This window comes from Neoarius graeffei, chromosome 2, assembly GCF_027579695.1.
Source record: "Neoarius graeffei isolate fNeoGra1 chromosome 2, fNeoGra1.pri, whole genome shotgun sequence".
Lineage (NCBI taxonomy): Eukaryota > Metazoa > Chordata > Actinopteri > Siluriformes > Ariidae > Neoarius > Neoarius graeffei.
Genome location: NC_083570.1, coordinates 20,993,566 through 21,011,351, shown reverse-complemented (window position 1 = coordinate 21,011,351; position 17,786 = coordinate 20,993,566). Strand labels below are relative to the sequence as shown.

The 17,786-nt window shown below is 41.1% G+C and overlaps 1 protein-coding gene across 2 annotated transcripts in view; it reads right to left on the bottom strand.

Moving 5' to 3' along the window:
* The window catches only part of LOC132881483 (gamma-aminobutyric acid receptor subunit rho-2-like), a 164,826-nt gene that overhangs the window by 100,605 nt on the left and 46,435 nt on the right, over positions 1 to 17,786 (bottom strand). For both annotated transcript variants that reach the window (XM_060913977.1, XM_060913979.1), the window contains 2 exons: positions 14,917 to 15,048; positions 8,481 to 8,565 (listed from right to left, as the gene is read on the bottom strand). In XM_060913977.1, coding sequence (XP_060769960.1) covers positions 8,481 to 8,565; positions 14,917 to 15,048 — 217 coding nt within the window. The remainder of the gene's footprint in view (positions 1 to 8,480; positions 8,566 to 14,916; positions 15,049 to 17,786) is intronic.

Sequence of the window (17,786 nt, the reverse complement as noted above, 5' to 3'; positions counted from 1 at the left end):
AAGCCCAAATATTGCCATGACATTCATATCCAAGAGGACATTCATGTCACTGGATGTAAATGTCTGAATGAGAATGGTAAAGCTGAAAAGCAAAGAAAACGGCAAAAATAAGTCTGTGTGAACAGCATTTCCTGCCCGTCACGCTTCAGTATTCCACCCACTTCAGGGATTCGCTACAGTGTGCAGTATACAAATGTTTCAGCGCCCTTGGCGCACTATTTTAAATTTAAATTTTTGTTTTAAATAAAATTTTCTGCAAACATTAATTGCACATATTAAAATCACTTCATACTTGATGAAGTTCAGAAGCAGAAATTGTGGCCTGTGCATAAGTTTGGACACCTTAATAAGCCAGTACTTAGCAATACCCCTTTGGTAGACATCACAGCTTGAAAATGCTTTGTTGTCGTATAGCCCAAGAGCATTAGCTCAAAATTGAGTCCAACCCGGAACAAATTAGTAACAAGCTGAATTTTTCAGAATATGTTCAGAATACCCTTAGGAATAACATACTAAAAGTCCCCGGGAATCCACCTTGTGCTCTCTGAGAAATTCAAGATGGCGTCCAAAATGGCCGCCGATTGGAGATTTTTCAATATCTCAGGGATAAAACATAATATAAATGCAATTAAAATGTTAAATTATATGTTCTCTCATACAAGCAATGCAAATTCACCATTGTCACATTGTTAAAATTAACCAAGATTACAAGGTCATTAATGTGGAAATTACATGGAATTTGATGGTTGACATGATTGACAGATTAGCTTAGTAGGCTACCTACATACATGAACATAATGTAAGACAACAATCAGACATCAGTTTCCTTAATATTTAGTGCATCTTTAAGCTTTGATAAAATATTAAAGGGAAATTAAATTTGAGAACTCTATCTTCTAACACTACAATGGCAAGCTGTTTCAGTACACTTCTTCAACATTCCGGCGACTTTCATGACAAAAAGGTCTGCCTCAGTAAAAGCTCTTGCTTATAAACAATGAGTAGACTTAAACACTTCTCAGTGCCTCAGTTGTAATGCTTGGACCTTTATTGTACCATCAGTGAAGTAGGGAATTTATTCAAGCTTGTTTAAGGGTGGAAAAAAATTAATCTTTGAGTTTCTAGCGCCAGTCTTTACTACTAGCAATGCCAGTGTGTTCGGACAAAAAATGACTAAACTCAGCATGACCTTTTAAAAATGACTGAACTCAGCATGACCTTTTAACATGCCATTTTTCAGTTTACACCACCAATTTACTTTAATTAATATTAATGAAAATAAGTGCTCCAACCCCTAGTAATTGTGTTTGTTGTTTTGTGAACAGAATAGGATGATACGGAGTGAACGAGTAACCAATGGATCCACACTATACACAAATATACTGTTATAATAATGTGTACATTGTTAATACACAATGTAATTAATACACAGATGTTGGAATTTACTCTCCTACCCTACAAAACATATATTCTGACCTTTTAATTGCATTAATATTTTGTTTTGGGCCTGAGATATGGGCAGATCTCCATTTGGTGGCCATTTTGGACGCCATCTTGAATTTCTCAGAGAGCACAAGGGGGATTTCCGGGGACTTTTAGTATGTTATTCCTAAAGGTATTCTGAACATATTCTGAAATTTTCAGCTTGTTACTAATTTGTTCCGGGTATAACCCTATTACTCCTGGGCTAGTATTCTTGTCTCATTTTCACCCACTCTTCCTTGAAGAACACATCAAGCGATTCTTACACCATCCCTGCTTTCTACCTGAAACGAGTCTCCTTCCTCATCATCAGCGCTCACAAGCTGTGAACCCGGAAGGCAGGAACGTGAAGAAATAAAAGTTGGAAATCTCATGAGCCACATCAAAAACACAAAACTATTTCATTAAGCGAACAATAAACATAGCTGATGCGAAATCTATAAAGCAAACATAATTCAGACAGACAGTAACTTCAAACAGAATGCAATCCCAATGTGCGGTACTCAAATTGCTTCACAAGTCCTTTAATCCAGCTCGGAGGTTCATATTCTCTAAAAGTCAATCTGCATTTAATATCCTCGAACACACCGTGTGCATCCTGAAGGCTTGTGTCGGAACAATTTACACAATATGAAATCTGTTTATACAAATGATTCCTTTATTAAAAGAAGAAAAAAAAAAACTCAGCCTTAAAGATACAGAGAACTGCAGCATCTGTGAGCTTATTCATCATTGTCATTTTTAATATTTTCTCTACATTTAGCTTCGTGCAGTTTATTGCTCTGTTCTGGGGTACGATATGGTTTCTCTTTATACAGCGACATACTGGATATGAACAGGTTTTTCAGGACAGACAGGAGCTCGTTAAAGGAACTGCAATATGATGGTCTTATCATCTCAAGACATTTTCTCCTTAGTTTAGGTCTTAGTCAGTCCCAACCACCGTATCACCCGACAGCTAACAACCAGCAAAGGTGAAGGCTTCGGGCTTATTTATGCTCCCTTTATGTAAGAAAATAAATATGTCCATTTCAAATGATAGCATGGGTGTTAAGCTATACATCCACTAGAGGGCAGCATAGAGTTAAAAGTTTTGGACAATAACAAACGTGGGGCGACGGTTCTAATAATGTACCTGCTACGAAAGAGTCAAAAGCAAGGGCAGTATTGTACACACTGTAAACGTCATACAGATGTTTACAATTCCTGACCAAAATCGTACAACCTCTTCTCAAAAAGTCCAACCTTTTTCCTTTAATAATTTCTTCGTGTCTCAATTGAACTATTTGCTACACTGCCCCCTGTGCTTTTCAGTGGTACTGCATCATTTCGTCTGTATCCGTAAGCTCATAAAACATGTCAAGCCAGTCAATCGGAGCTTTTCGAACAACAAGGTGTTGACACCATCTAGATTTCATCTCATCTCATTATCTCTAGCCGCTTTATCCTGTTCTACAGGGTCGCAGGCAAGCTGGAGCCTATCCCAGCTGACTACGGGCGAAAGGCGGGGTACACCCTGGACAAGTCGCCAGGTCATCACAGGGCTGACACATAGACACAGACAACCATTCACACTCACATTCACACCTACGGTCAATTTAGAGTCACCAGTTAACCTAACCTGCATGTCTTTGGACTGTGGGGGAAACCGGAGCACCCGGAGGAAACCCACGCGGACACGGGGAGAACATGCAAACTCCGCACAGAAAGGCCCTCGCCGGCCACGGGGCTCGAACCCGGACCTTCTTGCTGTGAGGCGACAGCGCTAACCACTACACCACCCTGCCGCCCCCCATCTAGATTTGAACCTGTAATCTCCTGATAAACAGTTTTTGATCGAATTATGGTGTGCATTTCAGGAAAACAGCTTAAAGCAGGATGCTTTAATTGCTGAAACAGAACCATTGAGGCCTGGTTTATAACAGCCTGCTCGTCTACATCACACCGATTCTTCATTTCATCCAACCCATTCATTCTCTCTCTCTCATATATTATATATATCCTACATCTCCATTGGACAAAAGGGCCATTAGTCTTGGCATGTTTTCCATCCACCCGCCCCTGTTGCGTGCTTGTCTGGCTATTTCGTTCCATGAATTCCAACCAAGATGTTTTCTTTCCTTCTCAAATGGTACGTCACCACATCTCTTTTGTGTTTACCATCCGGTGTCCATCTAAGAGCAACTGAAGGGTTCTTGTTTCTGTCATTGTCTCTTAGTATGTGACTGATCCAGGTCCACCTTCTTTGCCTTGTATTTAGTGTGTTAACTCTTTCTCTAAGCTCGTTGTTGGTTATACAGTGTCTTGCAAAAGTATTCATCCCGCTTGGTGTTTGTCCTGTTTTGTCGCATTACAAGCTGGAATTAAAATGGATTTTGGAGGGTTAGCACTATTTGATTTACACAACACACCTACCACTTTCAAGGTGCACTTTGTTTTTTATTGTGACACAAACAATAATTAGGATGAAAAAACAGAAATCTGGAGTGTGCATAGGTATTCACCCCCTTTCGTATGAAACCCCTAAATAAGCGCTGGTTTGACCAATTCACTTCATAAGGTCACATAATTAGCTGATTAAGATCCACCTGTGTGCAATCAGTGTCACATGATCTGTCACATGATGTCTGTATAAAAATCAACCTGTTCTGGAAGGACCCTGACTCTGCAACACTACTAAGCAAGCAACATGAAAACCAAGGAGCTTCCAAACAGGTCAGAGACAACATTGTGGAGAAGTATAGATCAGGGTTGGGTTATAAAAAAAATATCCCAAACTTTGAATATCCCAGGGAGTACCATTAAATCCATTCTAGCAAAATGGAAAGAATGTGTCACTACTACAAACCTGACAAGAGAAGGCCACTTTAAGCCGTACACTCCACAGAGTGGGGCTTTATGGAAGAGTGGGCAGAAAAAAGCCACTCCTTAAGAAAACACATTTGGAGTTTGCCCAACAGCATATGGCAGACTCCCCAAGCACATGGAAGAAGATTCTCTGGTCAAATGAGACTAAAATTGATCTTTTTGGCCATCATGGGAAATGCCATGTGTGGCGCAAACCCAACACCCTGAGAACACCATTCCTACAGTGAAGCATGGTGGTGGCAGCATCATGCTGTGGGGATATTTTTCATCTGCAGGGACAGGAAAGCTGGTCAGGACTGAAGGAAAGATGGATGGCACTTCTGGAGGAAAACGTGTTTGAGTTGGCCAGAGGTTTGAGACTGGGACGAAGGTTCACGTTCCAGCAGGACAATGACCCTGAACATACTGCTAAAGCTACACTGGAATGGTTTAAAGGGACACATTTAAATATCTTTGAATGGCCTAATCAAAGCCCAGACCTCAATCCAATTGAGAATCTGTGGCATAACTTGAAGATCGCTGTACACCAACGCAATCTTCATCTAACCTGAAGGAGTTGGAGCCTTGAGGAATGGGCAAAAATCCCAGTGGCTAGATGTGCTAAGCTAATAGAGACATACTCCAAGAAACATGCAGCTGTAATTGCAGCAAAAAGGTACTGACATTCGGAAGGGTGAATACCTATGCACACTCCAGATTTATGTTTTTTCATCTTAATTATTGTTTGCGTCACAAAAACAATTTGCACCTTTAAAAGTTGTAGGCATGTTGCGTAACTCAAATGGTGCTAACTCTACAAAAATCCAGTTAGTTTTTTTTTTCTTTTTTATCAGACATCTAGTTTTTGGGTTTGTTTACCTGACATGTTTCGACGTACGACTGTCGTCTTCCTCAGAGTGTCACCGGATGTTAATTGGTGACGCATCTTTTGTCAGCTGATGTTTCTGAAGGCGTGGCCTTCCTGTCTGGATTGACAGGTCGGTCACGCCTTCTACTGTCAGTTCGTCCCCTGCAAGATGGCACTCCAGGTGTGGGAGAGCATGTATGCTCCCTCATCCCGGTTGATGGTCCTCGGGTTTCGCTTACGGATCTCCATGGCCTCCCTGATCCAGCGCTGATGTTTGTTATCTTCCATGTCAATTATGCAATAAAACTTACATTGGGGAGACAGGAAGGAGTTTCAACACAAGAAAAAATGAACATAAGAAAGAGTGCGAAAAGGAGACAGCTACAAGACAAACCCGAACAATAAAAGAAAAGGCACAACAGGAAAATTATAAGTCAGCTATAACAGATCACTGTAAAAGGGAAAATCATATTATGGACTGGGGGAATGCCAGAGTCATCCGCACAGAAGATAAACATCAGCGCTGGATCAGGGAGGCCATAGAGATCCGTAAGCGAAGCCCGAGGACCATCAACCGGGATGAGGGAGCATACATGCTCTCCCACACCTGGAGTGCCATCTTGCAGGGGACAAACAGACAGTAGAAGGCGTGACCGACCTGTCAATCCAGACAGGAAGGCCACGCCTTCAGAAACATCAGCTGATAAAAGATGCGTCACCAATTAACATCCAGTGACACTCTGAGGAAGACGACAGTCGTACATCGAAACATGTCAGGTAAACAAACCCAAAAACTAGATGTCTGATAAAAAAGAAAAAAAAAACTAACTATATTTAATATAAGACATAATGAACGTAATCGAAATATCTACAAAAATCCATTTTAATTCCAGCTTGTAATGCAACAAAACAGGACAAACACCAAGGGGGATGAATACTTTTGCAAGATACTGAAACTATTGGCCAGAATGTCTTGAGAATTATCCTTAAACATTTATTTTGGATGCTGTCTAATATGTTCTCGTCTCTTTTCATTACTTTCCAAGTCTCAGAGACATAAAAATAATACTAAAATGTTACACAAGCATTATATATATATATATATAATATATTTTTTTTTTTTTTTTTTTTTAAAGATTTTTTGCACCTTTATTGGATAGGACAGTGTAGAGACAGGAAATGAGCAGGAGAGAGAGACGGGGAGGGATCGGGAAATGACCTCAGGCCGGAATCGAACCCGGGTCCCCGGATTTATGGTATGGTGCCTTGTCCACCTGAGCCACGACGCCCCAGCATGATATATTTTGAGCTTTGTTTCTAGACTATATGCTGAACTGCTCCAAACCTTCCCAAGTGTTCTGAAGGCAAGCCTGGCTTTATTCATTCGAGTTTGTTGTCAGCACTTCCATTTTTGTTGATTAAAGCACCAAGATATGCGAATTCATCGACTTCAATTTGTTCGTTGTTTATTCTGAAGTGATTTTGATTGCTTGCGCTGAATCTGGGAGATTTAGTCGTCTTAACATTGATCTTTAATCCGGTTTCATAGCTATGTTTATCCAGATCGGTGACTTTGTTTTGCATATCGGAGAAACGGTTTGAAAAGGAGTACAAGATCATCAGCATAGTGTAGGTCTTCGAGGACACTTTGCATTTCCCCATCTTATTCCATGTCTGTTGGCGTTTGTGGTTTGCGACATGACTAATAATTAGTTGATCACTAATGTTTCATTTCAGGCATTAGGTCGCCTAATGCCTGAAATCAGGAAACGGATAAGTCGTGCTGCGGTCGCCTTCCGCTCCCTCAACTCTAGATGCTGGAGCAGGGACGGCCTGTCCATTTCAACCAAGCTGAAGGTGTAGAACTCCATTGTTCTTCCAACACTACTCTACGGAAGCGAAACCTGGCCGACATTCGCCAAGCAGCTCCACATTTTAGAGGTATTCCATCAACGGTCCATACGTCGCTTGCTCAACATCAAGTGGTGGCATCACATCATGAACACCAAGGTCCTCAGACGTGCAAAATCAACCACCGGAGAGACAATCATCCGAGGCAATGGGCTCCGCTGGTTGGGCCATGTCTGCAGAATGGACGGCACCCGGATGCCGAAGCAATTTCTCTTCAGTGAGTTAATGCAGGGTTCAAGGCCAAGGGGTCGACCGAAGAAATGCTGGAAAGACTGCATACTTGAAGGCTTTCTGCTTCGACAAAGACTGGCATGATATTGCCCTTGACAAAGTCCTGGCACTGCAACATCTCTCAGGGAAAAGCGCTCTCAGAACGCAATCTCGAAGATCGCCGGCAGGCCAGACGGCATAGGGGAGACCCCAATCGTAAAAACCTGACATGGATTATACGGACGGGCAGAATATGGACACCAGCCCAGCCATTACGCATCCTTGTTTGACACCTGATTTTACTTCAAACCAAATCAGATAGGCCGGAACTACCAACGACAGCGCATTTGGTGTTAGTTTGGAGTAGCTTTACGATGTTTATGATCTTTGGCAGTATTCTGTAACTTGTGATTTTCCACAAAGTAGGTCTGTGCACACTGTCGAAAGCTTTTCCATAATCAACAAAACAAAAGGTATGGGTTCGAGTTCCATTCTATGGGTCATTCAAGGATATTTCTCAAGATGACAATTTGTTCTGTTGTGCCTCGGCCTTTTCTATACCCAGACTGCTCCATTCTCAATGTGTTATCAATAATTCATTTGATGATCTTGCCTAATATTTTCGATGTTCCAGGAAGCAGTGTGTTCCCGCACCAGTTTGAGACACCGAGTCTCACTGAGTAGTATCTCCTTTTTTGGGGAATTTTCACAATGAGGCATTTTATCCAGTTTTCAGAAATCAGTTCTTCATTCCAGATCTTGGTAAGCAACACTAGTAACTTATTTATAGCTGTTAGACCTTTGGCTTTCGGTAATTCTGCAGGTATGGCGTCATGACCAGGAGCTTTGTTGTTTTTGTTTGAGCGCGAGTGTAATTTCTTGCCTCTTCTATAATTTCCTGTCTCCAAACCATTTGAGGTTTTAATTTTTTTTTTTTAATTAGGAGCAAACTGAAAGCATGCTGATAGAACAATCCAGAAGACACCAGTGCCACAAGGACATTAGTGTAATGACTTCATTTAAATTCAAATGAACCCTTTAATCCCTCATTTGCTACATGTACCCAGTGGGCACAGAGCACTGGTGATATGTTTAGTGAAGTGTGGGTGGTTGTTGTTGTGTATTTTGTGTGGATGTGGTTCATGGTCTCTGTGGTACCCACTGCTCCAGGAGGGTTGCCAGGTCTCAGGGTGATGCCCAGATATGCTCAGGCAGATCTTCTTCCCAACTTCAAACCTCCCGTTGGGCTGCAGAAACAGATTTTGGCACTAATTAAAAAAAAAAAGTATCAGGGAACGACAAGGAAAAACGTGGTAGTATGATCAGAAGATGGAAAGCTAAAGCTAGAAATCAGAGCGATGGGGGAAAAATGACATATTGATCTCTGAAGATAAAAGAGGAGAAGGAAAAACCGAGTGGGAGAGGAACAAGAACAAGATGACGAGCACAGCCTTTGACAAACGTCTACGTTGCTAGTAAGGGAATAATAAATCAACAGCCGTTTTTACATCTCTCAAACAAACACCAACATTTCAGCAGGGTGAGTGCGGGCCTTGGTAGTAATGCAAAGAGCAGCTTTACATCTGCCACTGAATCAGGCTGTCAGTATGATGCCTTCGATCGCATCCTTTCTTTTGCCACCAACTCTGAGAAAGTTGCTCTTTTATTTAAAAAAAAAAAAGGCTCAGGATGATTGAGAAACTTGCTTTCATTTATTTACAGCCATTATCAAACAGCACTAGTAGTTTCCTAATATGAACATCTAGTTTGATCAAACGGTATTGATTTTCTGATTTGTTGGTTTGGAGGGAACCGTATTGAACTCAAGAACAATTACAAAATTATAAAAGAACAGATTTTACTATCGTGTACTATACTTGATCTAGAAAGTGCAGGCATTTAATCTAGACACTTACAGTCCCTGACAAAAGTCTTGTCGCTTATCCATTTTGTAGAAACAACAGCTTATAACCTGACTTTTAATTAATCCATTGGTTTTAGAAATGGCTCATATGAAAGCTAAAACCCTCACAAATTATGTTTAATACACTAAAATTTGCTTCACTGAAGAAAGATCGATCATTTAATGAACACAGAAAGGTCAGATTTTGGCAAGACAAAAGTTTTGTCGCCTACAGAGAGTAATGTGAAAATTGAACAAATAATTTACTTCAAATACAAAAATATGTTGCATAACATCAGTGAAGTAAGTGGTGGTGCTGTGAGATCCATATTTAATATCTTGTATGACTTCCATGAGCTTGAAGGACTGAGCGGTTCGACAATGATTCATACAATTTATTGATGAAGTCATCAGGAATAGCAAAGAAAGCAGTCTTACATGCCTCCCAGAGTTCGTCAAGATTCTTTGGTTTCGTCTTCCATGCTTCCTCTTTCATTCTACCCCAGACATGCTCCATGATGTTCATGTCTGGTGACTGGGCTGGCCAGTCCTGGAGCATCTTGATCTTTTCAGCAGTTTCGTTTGGCACCAAAACATTATTTCAAAAGCTGTTGGGATTGAAATTAGCCATTTCTTGTAAAAAAATTGATTAGACATATATTTAAGGGGCACTTCAGATCAACTTGTACCCAAGCAACAAGACTTGTGTCAGGGACTGTACATCACAGCCGCCGCAAACATTGCAGGAGACTTACTGGAGCCCGCATGGATCCGAGATTCACCCAGAAAACAGTTAAAGTGCTGATGACACGTTTTTGACATCTTTGGCGATGTTTTATAACATAAAAAGTAATTCCCGATGATCCATATATTAATTCACGAAGGCGCCTATTTTACAAGTTATGATGATAAACGCGGCTATTTGGGCAAATTTGACGGGGCTGCAGCACCCAGGAGACGAAGGAGGAGGAGGGGCTATATGACGTCAGCGAAAGAACCTTCCTCCTAACTTACCAGTTTGTTGTTGATGCGACAGGTGTTCAGTTTGTCATTATTAGTATTTTTATTATACATTATTATATATATAGTTATTATGCCTTCGTGTTGTGTTTCCGGCTTTTGCTCCAAAACCCACAAGGATGGGGTAAGTTTATTCAAGTTTCCCAGAGATCCCGAGCTGCATGCGAAGTGGGTGAAGCAAGTCAGGCGCACTCGTGACAAGTGGGAGCCCTCACCAACATCCGTCCTGTGCTCTGAACACTTCGATTTGGATTGTTTTGACACCCTTCCCAGCTTAAAGGAATCTCTTGGGTGTTCAGTTCAGCACAAACGTGTGTTACTGCCATCAGCAGTGCCTACACAGTGTTGCCAGATTGGGAGGTTTCCCGCCCAGTTGGGCGGTTTCAAGTGTATTTTGGTGGGTTTTGAACATATTTTGGGCTGGAAAACGTCAGCAGTATCTGGCAACAGATACTGCTTAAGTTTTCCAGCCCAAAATATGTTCAAAATGCACTTGAAACCGCCCAACTGGGCAGGAAACCTCCCAATCTGGCAACACTGCCAGTATTCCGGAGGGGGTCTACTAGTAGCTATGCCGGATCCAAAGACAGTCCTCCTGTCAGAACATGTGTTGTGAAATGACATAAGATAAAGGTACGTAGAGCTATAAATTCTACATGATAATCATAAATGTAATCATAAAGTCGGCATGATATCAGTCATGTATTTGCTTGTGAAAGCTTGCGGCTTTCATGTAACTGCCGCCTAGCAACGAGAGGCAAAGGGTAAAGAGGGTAGACTATCATAGATTCTATTCGGAAGAGATCAACACAATTCTAGACTCCCAGAAGAGGAAGAGCTAGTACTAGAGAGTTCACCGGCGTTTTCATGCACCATTTCCATTGAGTAGAACCAGAGTAGAACAGCCAGTGAACTGCAGCGCGTTCTTCCGCTGACGTCACAACATGGCCGCGAGCCACGGACCCAGTTTTCTTGCGCTGTGCAATTAAAAGTTGGATATTTGCGTAACAACAGCTTCTTTTCACGTAATTATAACAGAAATCTAACGTTTGCCATGTTGTATAGTTTATTTAAGAAATTGCATAGAGTCATGTTTGTGTCATCAGCCCTTTAAGTTTAGTGGCAGAAAAATCATGGTTTGGGGTTACATCCAGTATGGGGGTGTGCGAGAGATTTGCAGGGTGGAAGGCAATATCAATAGCCTAAAATATCAAGAAGTATTAGCTACCTCTTACATTCCCAACCATAAAAGGGGTCAAATTTTGCAGCAGGATGGTGCTCCATCGCATACTTCTATCTCTACATCAAAGTTCCTCAAGGCGAAGATGATCAATGTGCTCCAGGACTGGCCAGCCCAGTCACCAGACATGAACATCATTGAGCATGTCTGGGGTAGAATGAAAGAGGAAGCATGGAAGACGAAACCAAAGAATCTTGATGAACTCTGGGAGGCATGTAAGACTGCTTTCTATGCTATTCCTGATAACTTCATCAATAAATTGTATGAATCATTGTCAAACCGCTCAGTCCTTCAAGCTCATGGAAGTCATACAAGATATTAAATATGGATCTCACAGCACCACTACTTACTTCACTGATGTTATGCAACATATTTTTGTATTTGAAGTAAATTATTTGTTCAATTTTCACATTACTCTCTGTAGGCGACAAAACTTTTGTCTTGCCAAAATCTGACCTTTCTGTGTTCATTAAATGATCGATCTTTCTTCAGTGAAGCAAATTTATTTTAGTGTATTAAACATAATTTGGGAGGGTTTTAGCTTTCATATGAGCCATTTCTAAAACCAATGGATTAATTAAAAGTCAGGTTATAAGCTGTTGTTTCTACAAAATGGATAAGCGACAAGACTTTTGTCAGGGACTGTATTATTATTATTATTATTATTATTATTAACTGACTGGCAGCATCATAAGAACTCACAGGGCTGGTGTATTCGGTATAGATAACGCGACAATAAATGGCGATAAGAATTTATGACTATTCGAATCAATGAAAAAAAGAATCATGATTATCAGGCTGCGCGTAATATCTTAGCTTCTCCTAGCTGTAACTGTGTTGCTTAGACAGCAAACTGTACTATAACGCACATTATTATACATACTGGACACTTTTTCCTTGGAATAAAAACGTGTTCTACTCCCTTCTAGCGGGTTTCATTCATTTGGTTCGATAGCATGCAATATTGTTAGCATATCGCTTATCCTACGTATATTACAATCACTCTACCCAACGGAGAACAAGCGTTGAATATGGTTTACGATATTGCATGGTTGTCAAGACATGACGTCACACGTCGGAGATGTAAAACTTCCGCGCTAGCGAGTGACTGACAATTTGTAAACAAACATGGCTGCCAGGTTTGCTTCGTTAAATATGGAAGATTTTGAGAAAATTTTGAAAGAGAAACATGCGTTAAACACCCGAAAAGAATACGTATAATAATAATAATAATAATAATAATAATAATAATAATAATGGCTTTTTCATGGTGTATCAGATAGACAAGTAGCTGAATGGAATATACCTGATATACCACAAAAAAAAAAAGTCAGCCAATATTATTTAAATAGCGGGAATGCACATAACTTCCCCACAGGCGGAAGTAACACAGCTCTAATGCTGTGAAAACATAAAAAACAGATCTAAAATGGAAAAAACAAGAAATCAGAGCTCTCTTGTTTTGTTTTTTACAGACTGCCGAACGCTAAAGAAAAGAGAAGCAGATGGAGGTAATACAAAAGATTTATTCAGAAAAAGACTATTTGTTATTAACCTTTTTCATTTTGAATAAAAGGAATATTTTAGCTAATAGGTTATTACAATTTACAACCCCGATTCCAAAAAAGTTGGGACAAAGTACAAATTGTAAATAAAAACGGAATGCAATAATTTACAAATCTCAAAAACTGATATTGTATTCACAATAGAACATAGACAACATATCAAATGTCGAAAGTGAGACATTTTGAAATTTCATGCCAAATATTGGCTCATTTTGAAATTTCATGACAGCAACACATCTCAAAAAAGTTGGGACAGGGGCAATAAGAGGCTGGAAAAGTTAAAGGTACAAAAAAGGAACAGCTGGAGGACCAAATTGCAACTCATTAGGTCAATTGGCAATAGGTCATTAACATGACTGGGTATAAAAAGAGCATCTTGGAGTGGCAGCGGCTCTCAGAAGTAAAGATGGGAAGAGGATCACCAATCCCCCTAATTCTGCACCGACAAATAGTGGAGCAATATCAGAAAGGAGTTCAACAGTGTAAAATTGCAAAGAGTTTGAACATATCATCATCTACAGTGCATAATATCATCAAAAGATTCAGAGAATCTGGAAGAATCTCTGTGCGGAAGGATCAAGGCCAGAAAACCATACTGGGTGCCCGTGATATTCGGGCCCTTAGACGGCACTGCATCACATACAGGCATGCTTCTGTATTGGAAATCACAAAATGGGCTCAGGAATATTTCCAGAGTACATTATCTGTGAACACAATTCACCGTGCCATCCGCCGTCGCCAGCTAAAACGCTATAGTTCAAAGAAGAAGCCGTATCTAAACATGATCCAGAAGCGCAGACGTCTTCTCTGGGCCAAGGCTCGTTTAAAATGGACTGTGGCAAAGTGGAAAACTGTCCTGTGGTCAGACGAATCAAAATTTGAAGTTCTTTATGGAAATCAGGGACGCCGTGTCATTCGGACTAAAGAGGAGAAGGACGACCCAAGTTGTTATCAGCGCTCAGTTCAGAAGCCTGCATCTCTGATGGTATGGGGTTGCATTAGTGCGTGTGGCATGGGCAGCTTACACATCTGGAAAGACACCATCAATGCTGAAAGGTATATCCAGGTTCTAGAGCAACATATGCTCCCATCCAGATGACGTCTCTTTCAGGGAAGACCTTGCGTTTTCCAACATGACAATGCCAAACCACATACTGCATCAATTACAGCATCATGGCTGCGTAGAAGAAGGGTCCGGGTACTGAACTGGCCAGCCTGCAGTCCAGATCTTTCACCCATAGAAAACATTTGGCGCATCATAAAACGGAAGATACGACAAAAAAAGACCTAAGACAGTTGAGCAACTAGAATCCTACATTAGACAAGAATGGGTCAACATTCCTATCCCTAAACTTGAGCAACTTGTCTCCTCAGTCCCCAGACGTTTACAGACTGTTGTAAAGAGAAAAGGGGATGTCTCACAGTGGTAAACATGGCCTTGTCCCAACTTTTTTGAGATGTGGTGTTGTCATGAAATTTAAAATCACCTAATTTTTCTCTTTAAATGATACATTTTCTCAGTTTAAACATTTGATGTGTCATCTATGTTCTATTCTGAATAAAATATGGAATTTTGAAACTTCCACATCATTGCATTCCGTTTTTATTTACAATTTGTACTTTGTTCCAACTTTTTTGGAATCGGGGTTGTACTCCAACCTCTACAAGTCTGCGTAAATAATTATTGCTGCTTATTAAGAAAATAAAGGTTTTTATTTATTTATTTATTTAACAAAAGGAACATTTAAATTCTTTTTTTTTTGGAAATAAAATTCTCTTTTTTTTTTCCTTCCAAAAAAATAAAATTATATATATTTATTACCATTTTTAGACATTGGGAAAGTGATTTCAGGTGAGAAAAATGACTTACAGTGAGGAGGATGATGCTTGGTGGCTTCATTGGATACTCGGGAGGAAGAACGATGCGGCCATGGTAGATCCCTCCGTCGAAGTCCGAATCTGGAGGCCCGCGCACTGAGAAGTGCCACTCGAAGAGGTTATCCTGAGGAGGACACGGAGACATGGGAGGGTTTCTGTGAATACTGAGAAATGTGTCCCCCCCAGAGCCATCTCTAGGCCTGTGTAATGGGGAGAGATCCAAAACCTGTCCATACAGCAAGAACTCCCTGGGGCCTACTGTGAAAAAATTCAGCAGACCTCTCTGATATTTCTTAGTTGTTGGAAAAAAATCGAAATAAGTATGAAAATGACCAACTTAACTTGTCCCACCTGCAACCTTGGTTTGCAATAACAACAGTGTTATTTCTCCACTGAAAGCCAGCAGACAAGATTACTCTCTGCGCATGTCATGGATACGAGTGTGTTTAAAGAAAATACAACTCAACTTCATGTAGCTTTTAATCATTTCGACTGCAGCTCAGCCAAAGTAGGTGTCCCACGAACTTGCGGTCAACTCTGTGACAGTGTTGAGTTCAGCCCCAGCGTTGCAACGGTTACTCAGACACAAGGTTCGCCTGCCTCATGTTATCTGGCAGGAAGGGCAACAGAACAACATCTCATACACACAATTGTGTGTACTGCTTTTGGTATGTGTTTTTTTTGTGTGTGTAAAAACTGAAGCGTACCATTTTTTAACGTGTCAACTATGTGACGGTGATTACATCTGCGTGATTAACTGTGGTAAGTAGTCAGTATGATGAAACAAAGTGGCAGCCCACTCCCTTCACCCACATGACCCTGGGCGATAAGAAGTTGATCCCAATAGACATGGCAAGCCCAAAAGGCCAAAATTTGTCAACTACGTGACGCCAACTTTAAGGCAGATTTAGCATTGCTAACACTGCTGGATACTGCAGTGCAGGCTACAATTCCACAAACAAGGTCTACTGATGAAGCCAAAATTCTAGACAAACGTAACAGGCCGAGCTTAGTCCAACTCTGGCTACATCTAGCCTCTATGAGACCGAGGCATCATTAGCTGTGGCGTCTTTTCTTTCTAGTCTTCAATTTATGTTAAATTGGAAATTCCGATTGATTGAGACAGACAGACAGGGAGGGGGGAGAGAGAGAGACAGACAGACATAGGAAGAGACAGACAGACAGAGATAGATAGGAGAGATAGACAGACAGACAGAGATAGCCAGACAGAGGGGGGGAGAGAGAGATACAGACAGACAGACAGACAGAGGGAGAGAGAGATTGAGAGATAGACAGATATAGACAAACAGGGAGAGACAGACAGACAGAGAGAGAGAGAGAGAGACAGATATAGACAAACAGGGAGAGACAGCCAGAGATAGCCAGACAGAGGAGGAGAGAGAGACAGACAGAGAGATAGATATAGACAGAGGGAGGGAGAGAGAGATTGAGAGATAGATAGACAGATATAGACAAACAGGAAGAGAGAGATAGACAGACAGGGAGAGAGACAGACAGACAGGGAGAGAGACAGACAGACAGGGAGAGAGACAGATAGATAGACAACTACAGACAAACAGGAAGAGAGAGACAGATAGATAGATAGATAGATAGATAGATAGATAGATAGATAGATAGATAGATAGATAGATAGATAGATAGATAGATAGAGACAGCCAGACAGAGGGGGAGGGAGAGAGAGAGACAGACAGAGATAGATAGATATAGACAGACAGAGGGAGAGAGAGCTTGAGAGACAGACAGACAGAGGGAGAGAGATAAAGAGAGAGACATATTTTGACAGACAGAGGGAGAGAGAGACAGACACAGGGAGAGATAGACAGATATAGACACAGACAGAGGGGGAGAGAGAGAGATAGACAGAGAGACACAGACAGATAGATAGGCAAACAGAGAGGGAGAGAGACAGAGATTGAGATAGAGACAGAGATAGATAGACAGAAAGAGGGAGAGACTGAAAGAGACCGACCGATATAGACACACAGACAGACAGAGGGAGAGTGAGATAGACAGAAAGACAGACAAAGAGACACAGACAGACAGACAGACAGACGACTGCCTATCAGTGTCCATGGGTGTCAAATCCGGTGTTCCTGCTATTAAAAAAATAATAATAATAAAGCGGTTGCGCGCGGCTCTGCTGCGGCCCTTTCTCCTGGGCTGGGGAAGGCAGCATTTACACCAAAACCCAACATACTTCATTTCTGCCAAACTGCCCACATCAAATTTCTCAGTATTCACAGAAACGCTCATACATGGACAAACATGGGAGAATACTCAATATACAACCCTGAGCAAAAGTCTAAGGCCCCCTGTGTTTTGTTTTTTTTCCATACAAACTTTTGTTAAAGATTTCTATTTTATGGCTTCCACATTATCGAGTCCAAACGTTCGCTTTCCAGCACAAAAGGGGGGGAAAAAAAAAGTTTGCGTCTGAGGTCTGAGTGTCAGATTCCATAAGAGAGCACTTTTCAGATTAGAAAAGAAAATATAACGAAAGCTGCTGGGTTTTGGTGCAAAATGAAGACGCGAGAGCGAAAGTCAAAGGCTACGTTCACACTGCAGGCTGAAGTGACTCAAATCCGATCTTTTCGCCCATATGTGACCTGTATCCGATCTTTTATTGACAATATGAACGACACAGATCCAATTTTTTCAAATCCGACCCAGGCCGTTTGGATATGTGGTGCTAATTCCGATTCCTATCCGCTCTTTTCATATGCGACTTCAGTCTGAACCGCCAGGTCGCATTCATCCGACTTGCACGTCATCAACAAGCCACAAACGTCACTATTCTGCGCTGAAGTAGGCGGCGGGTCTCTCAAAAAAAGTTACAACAAC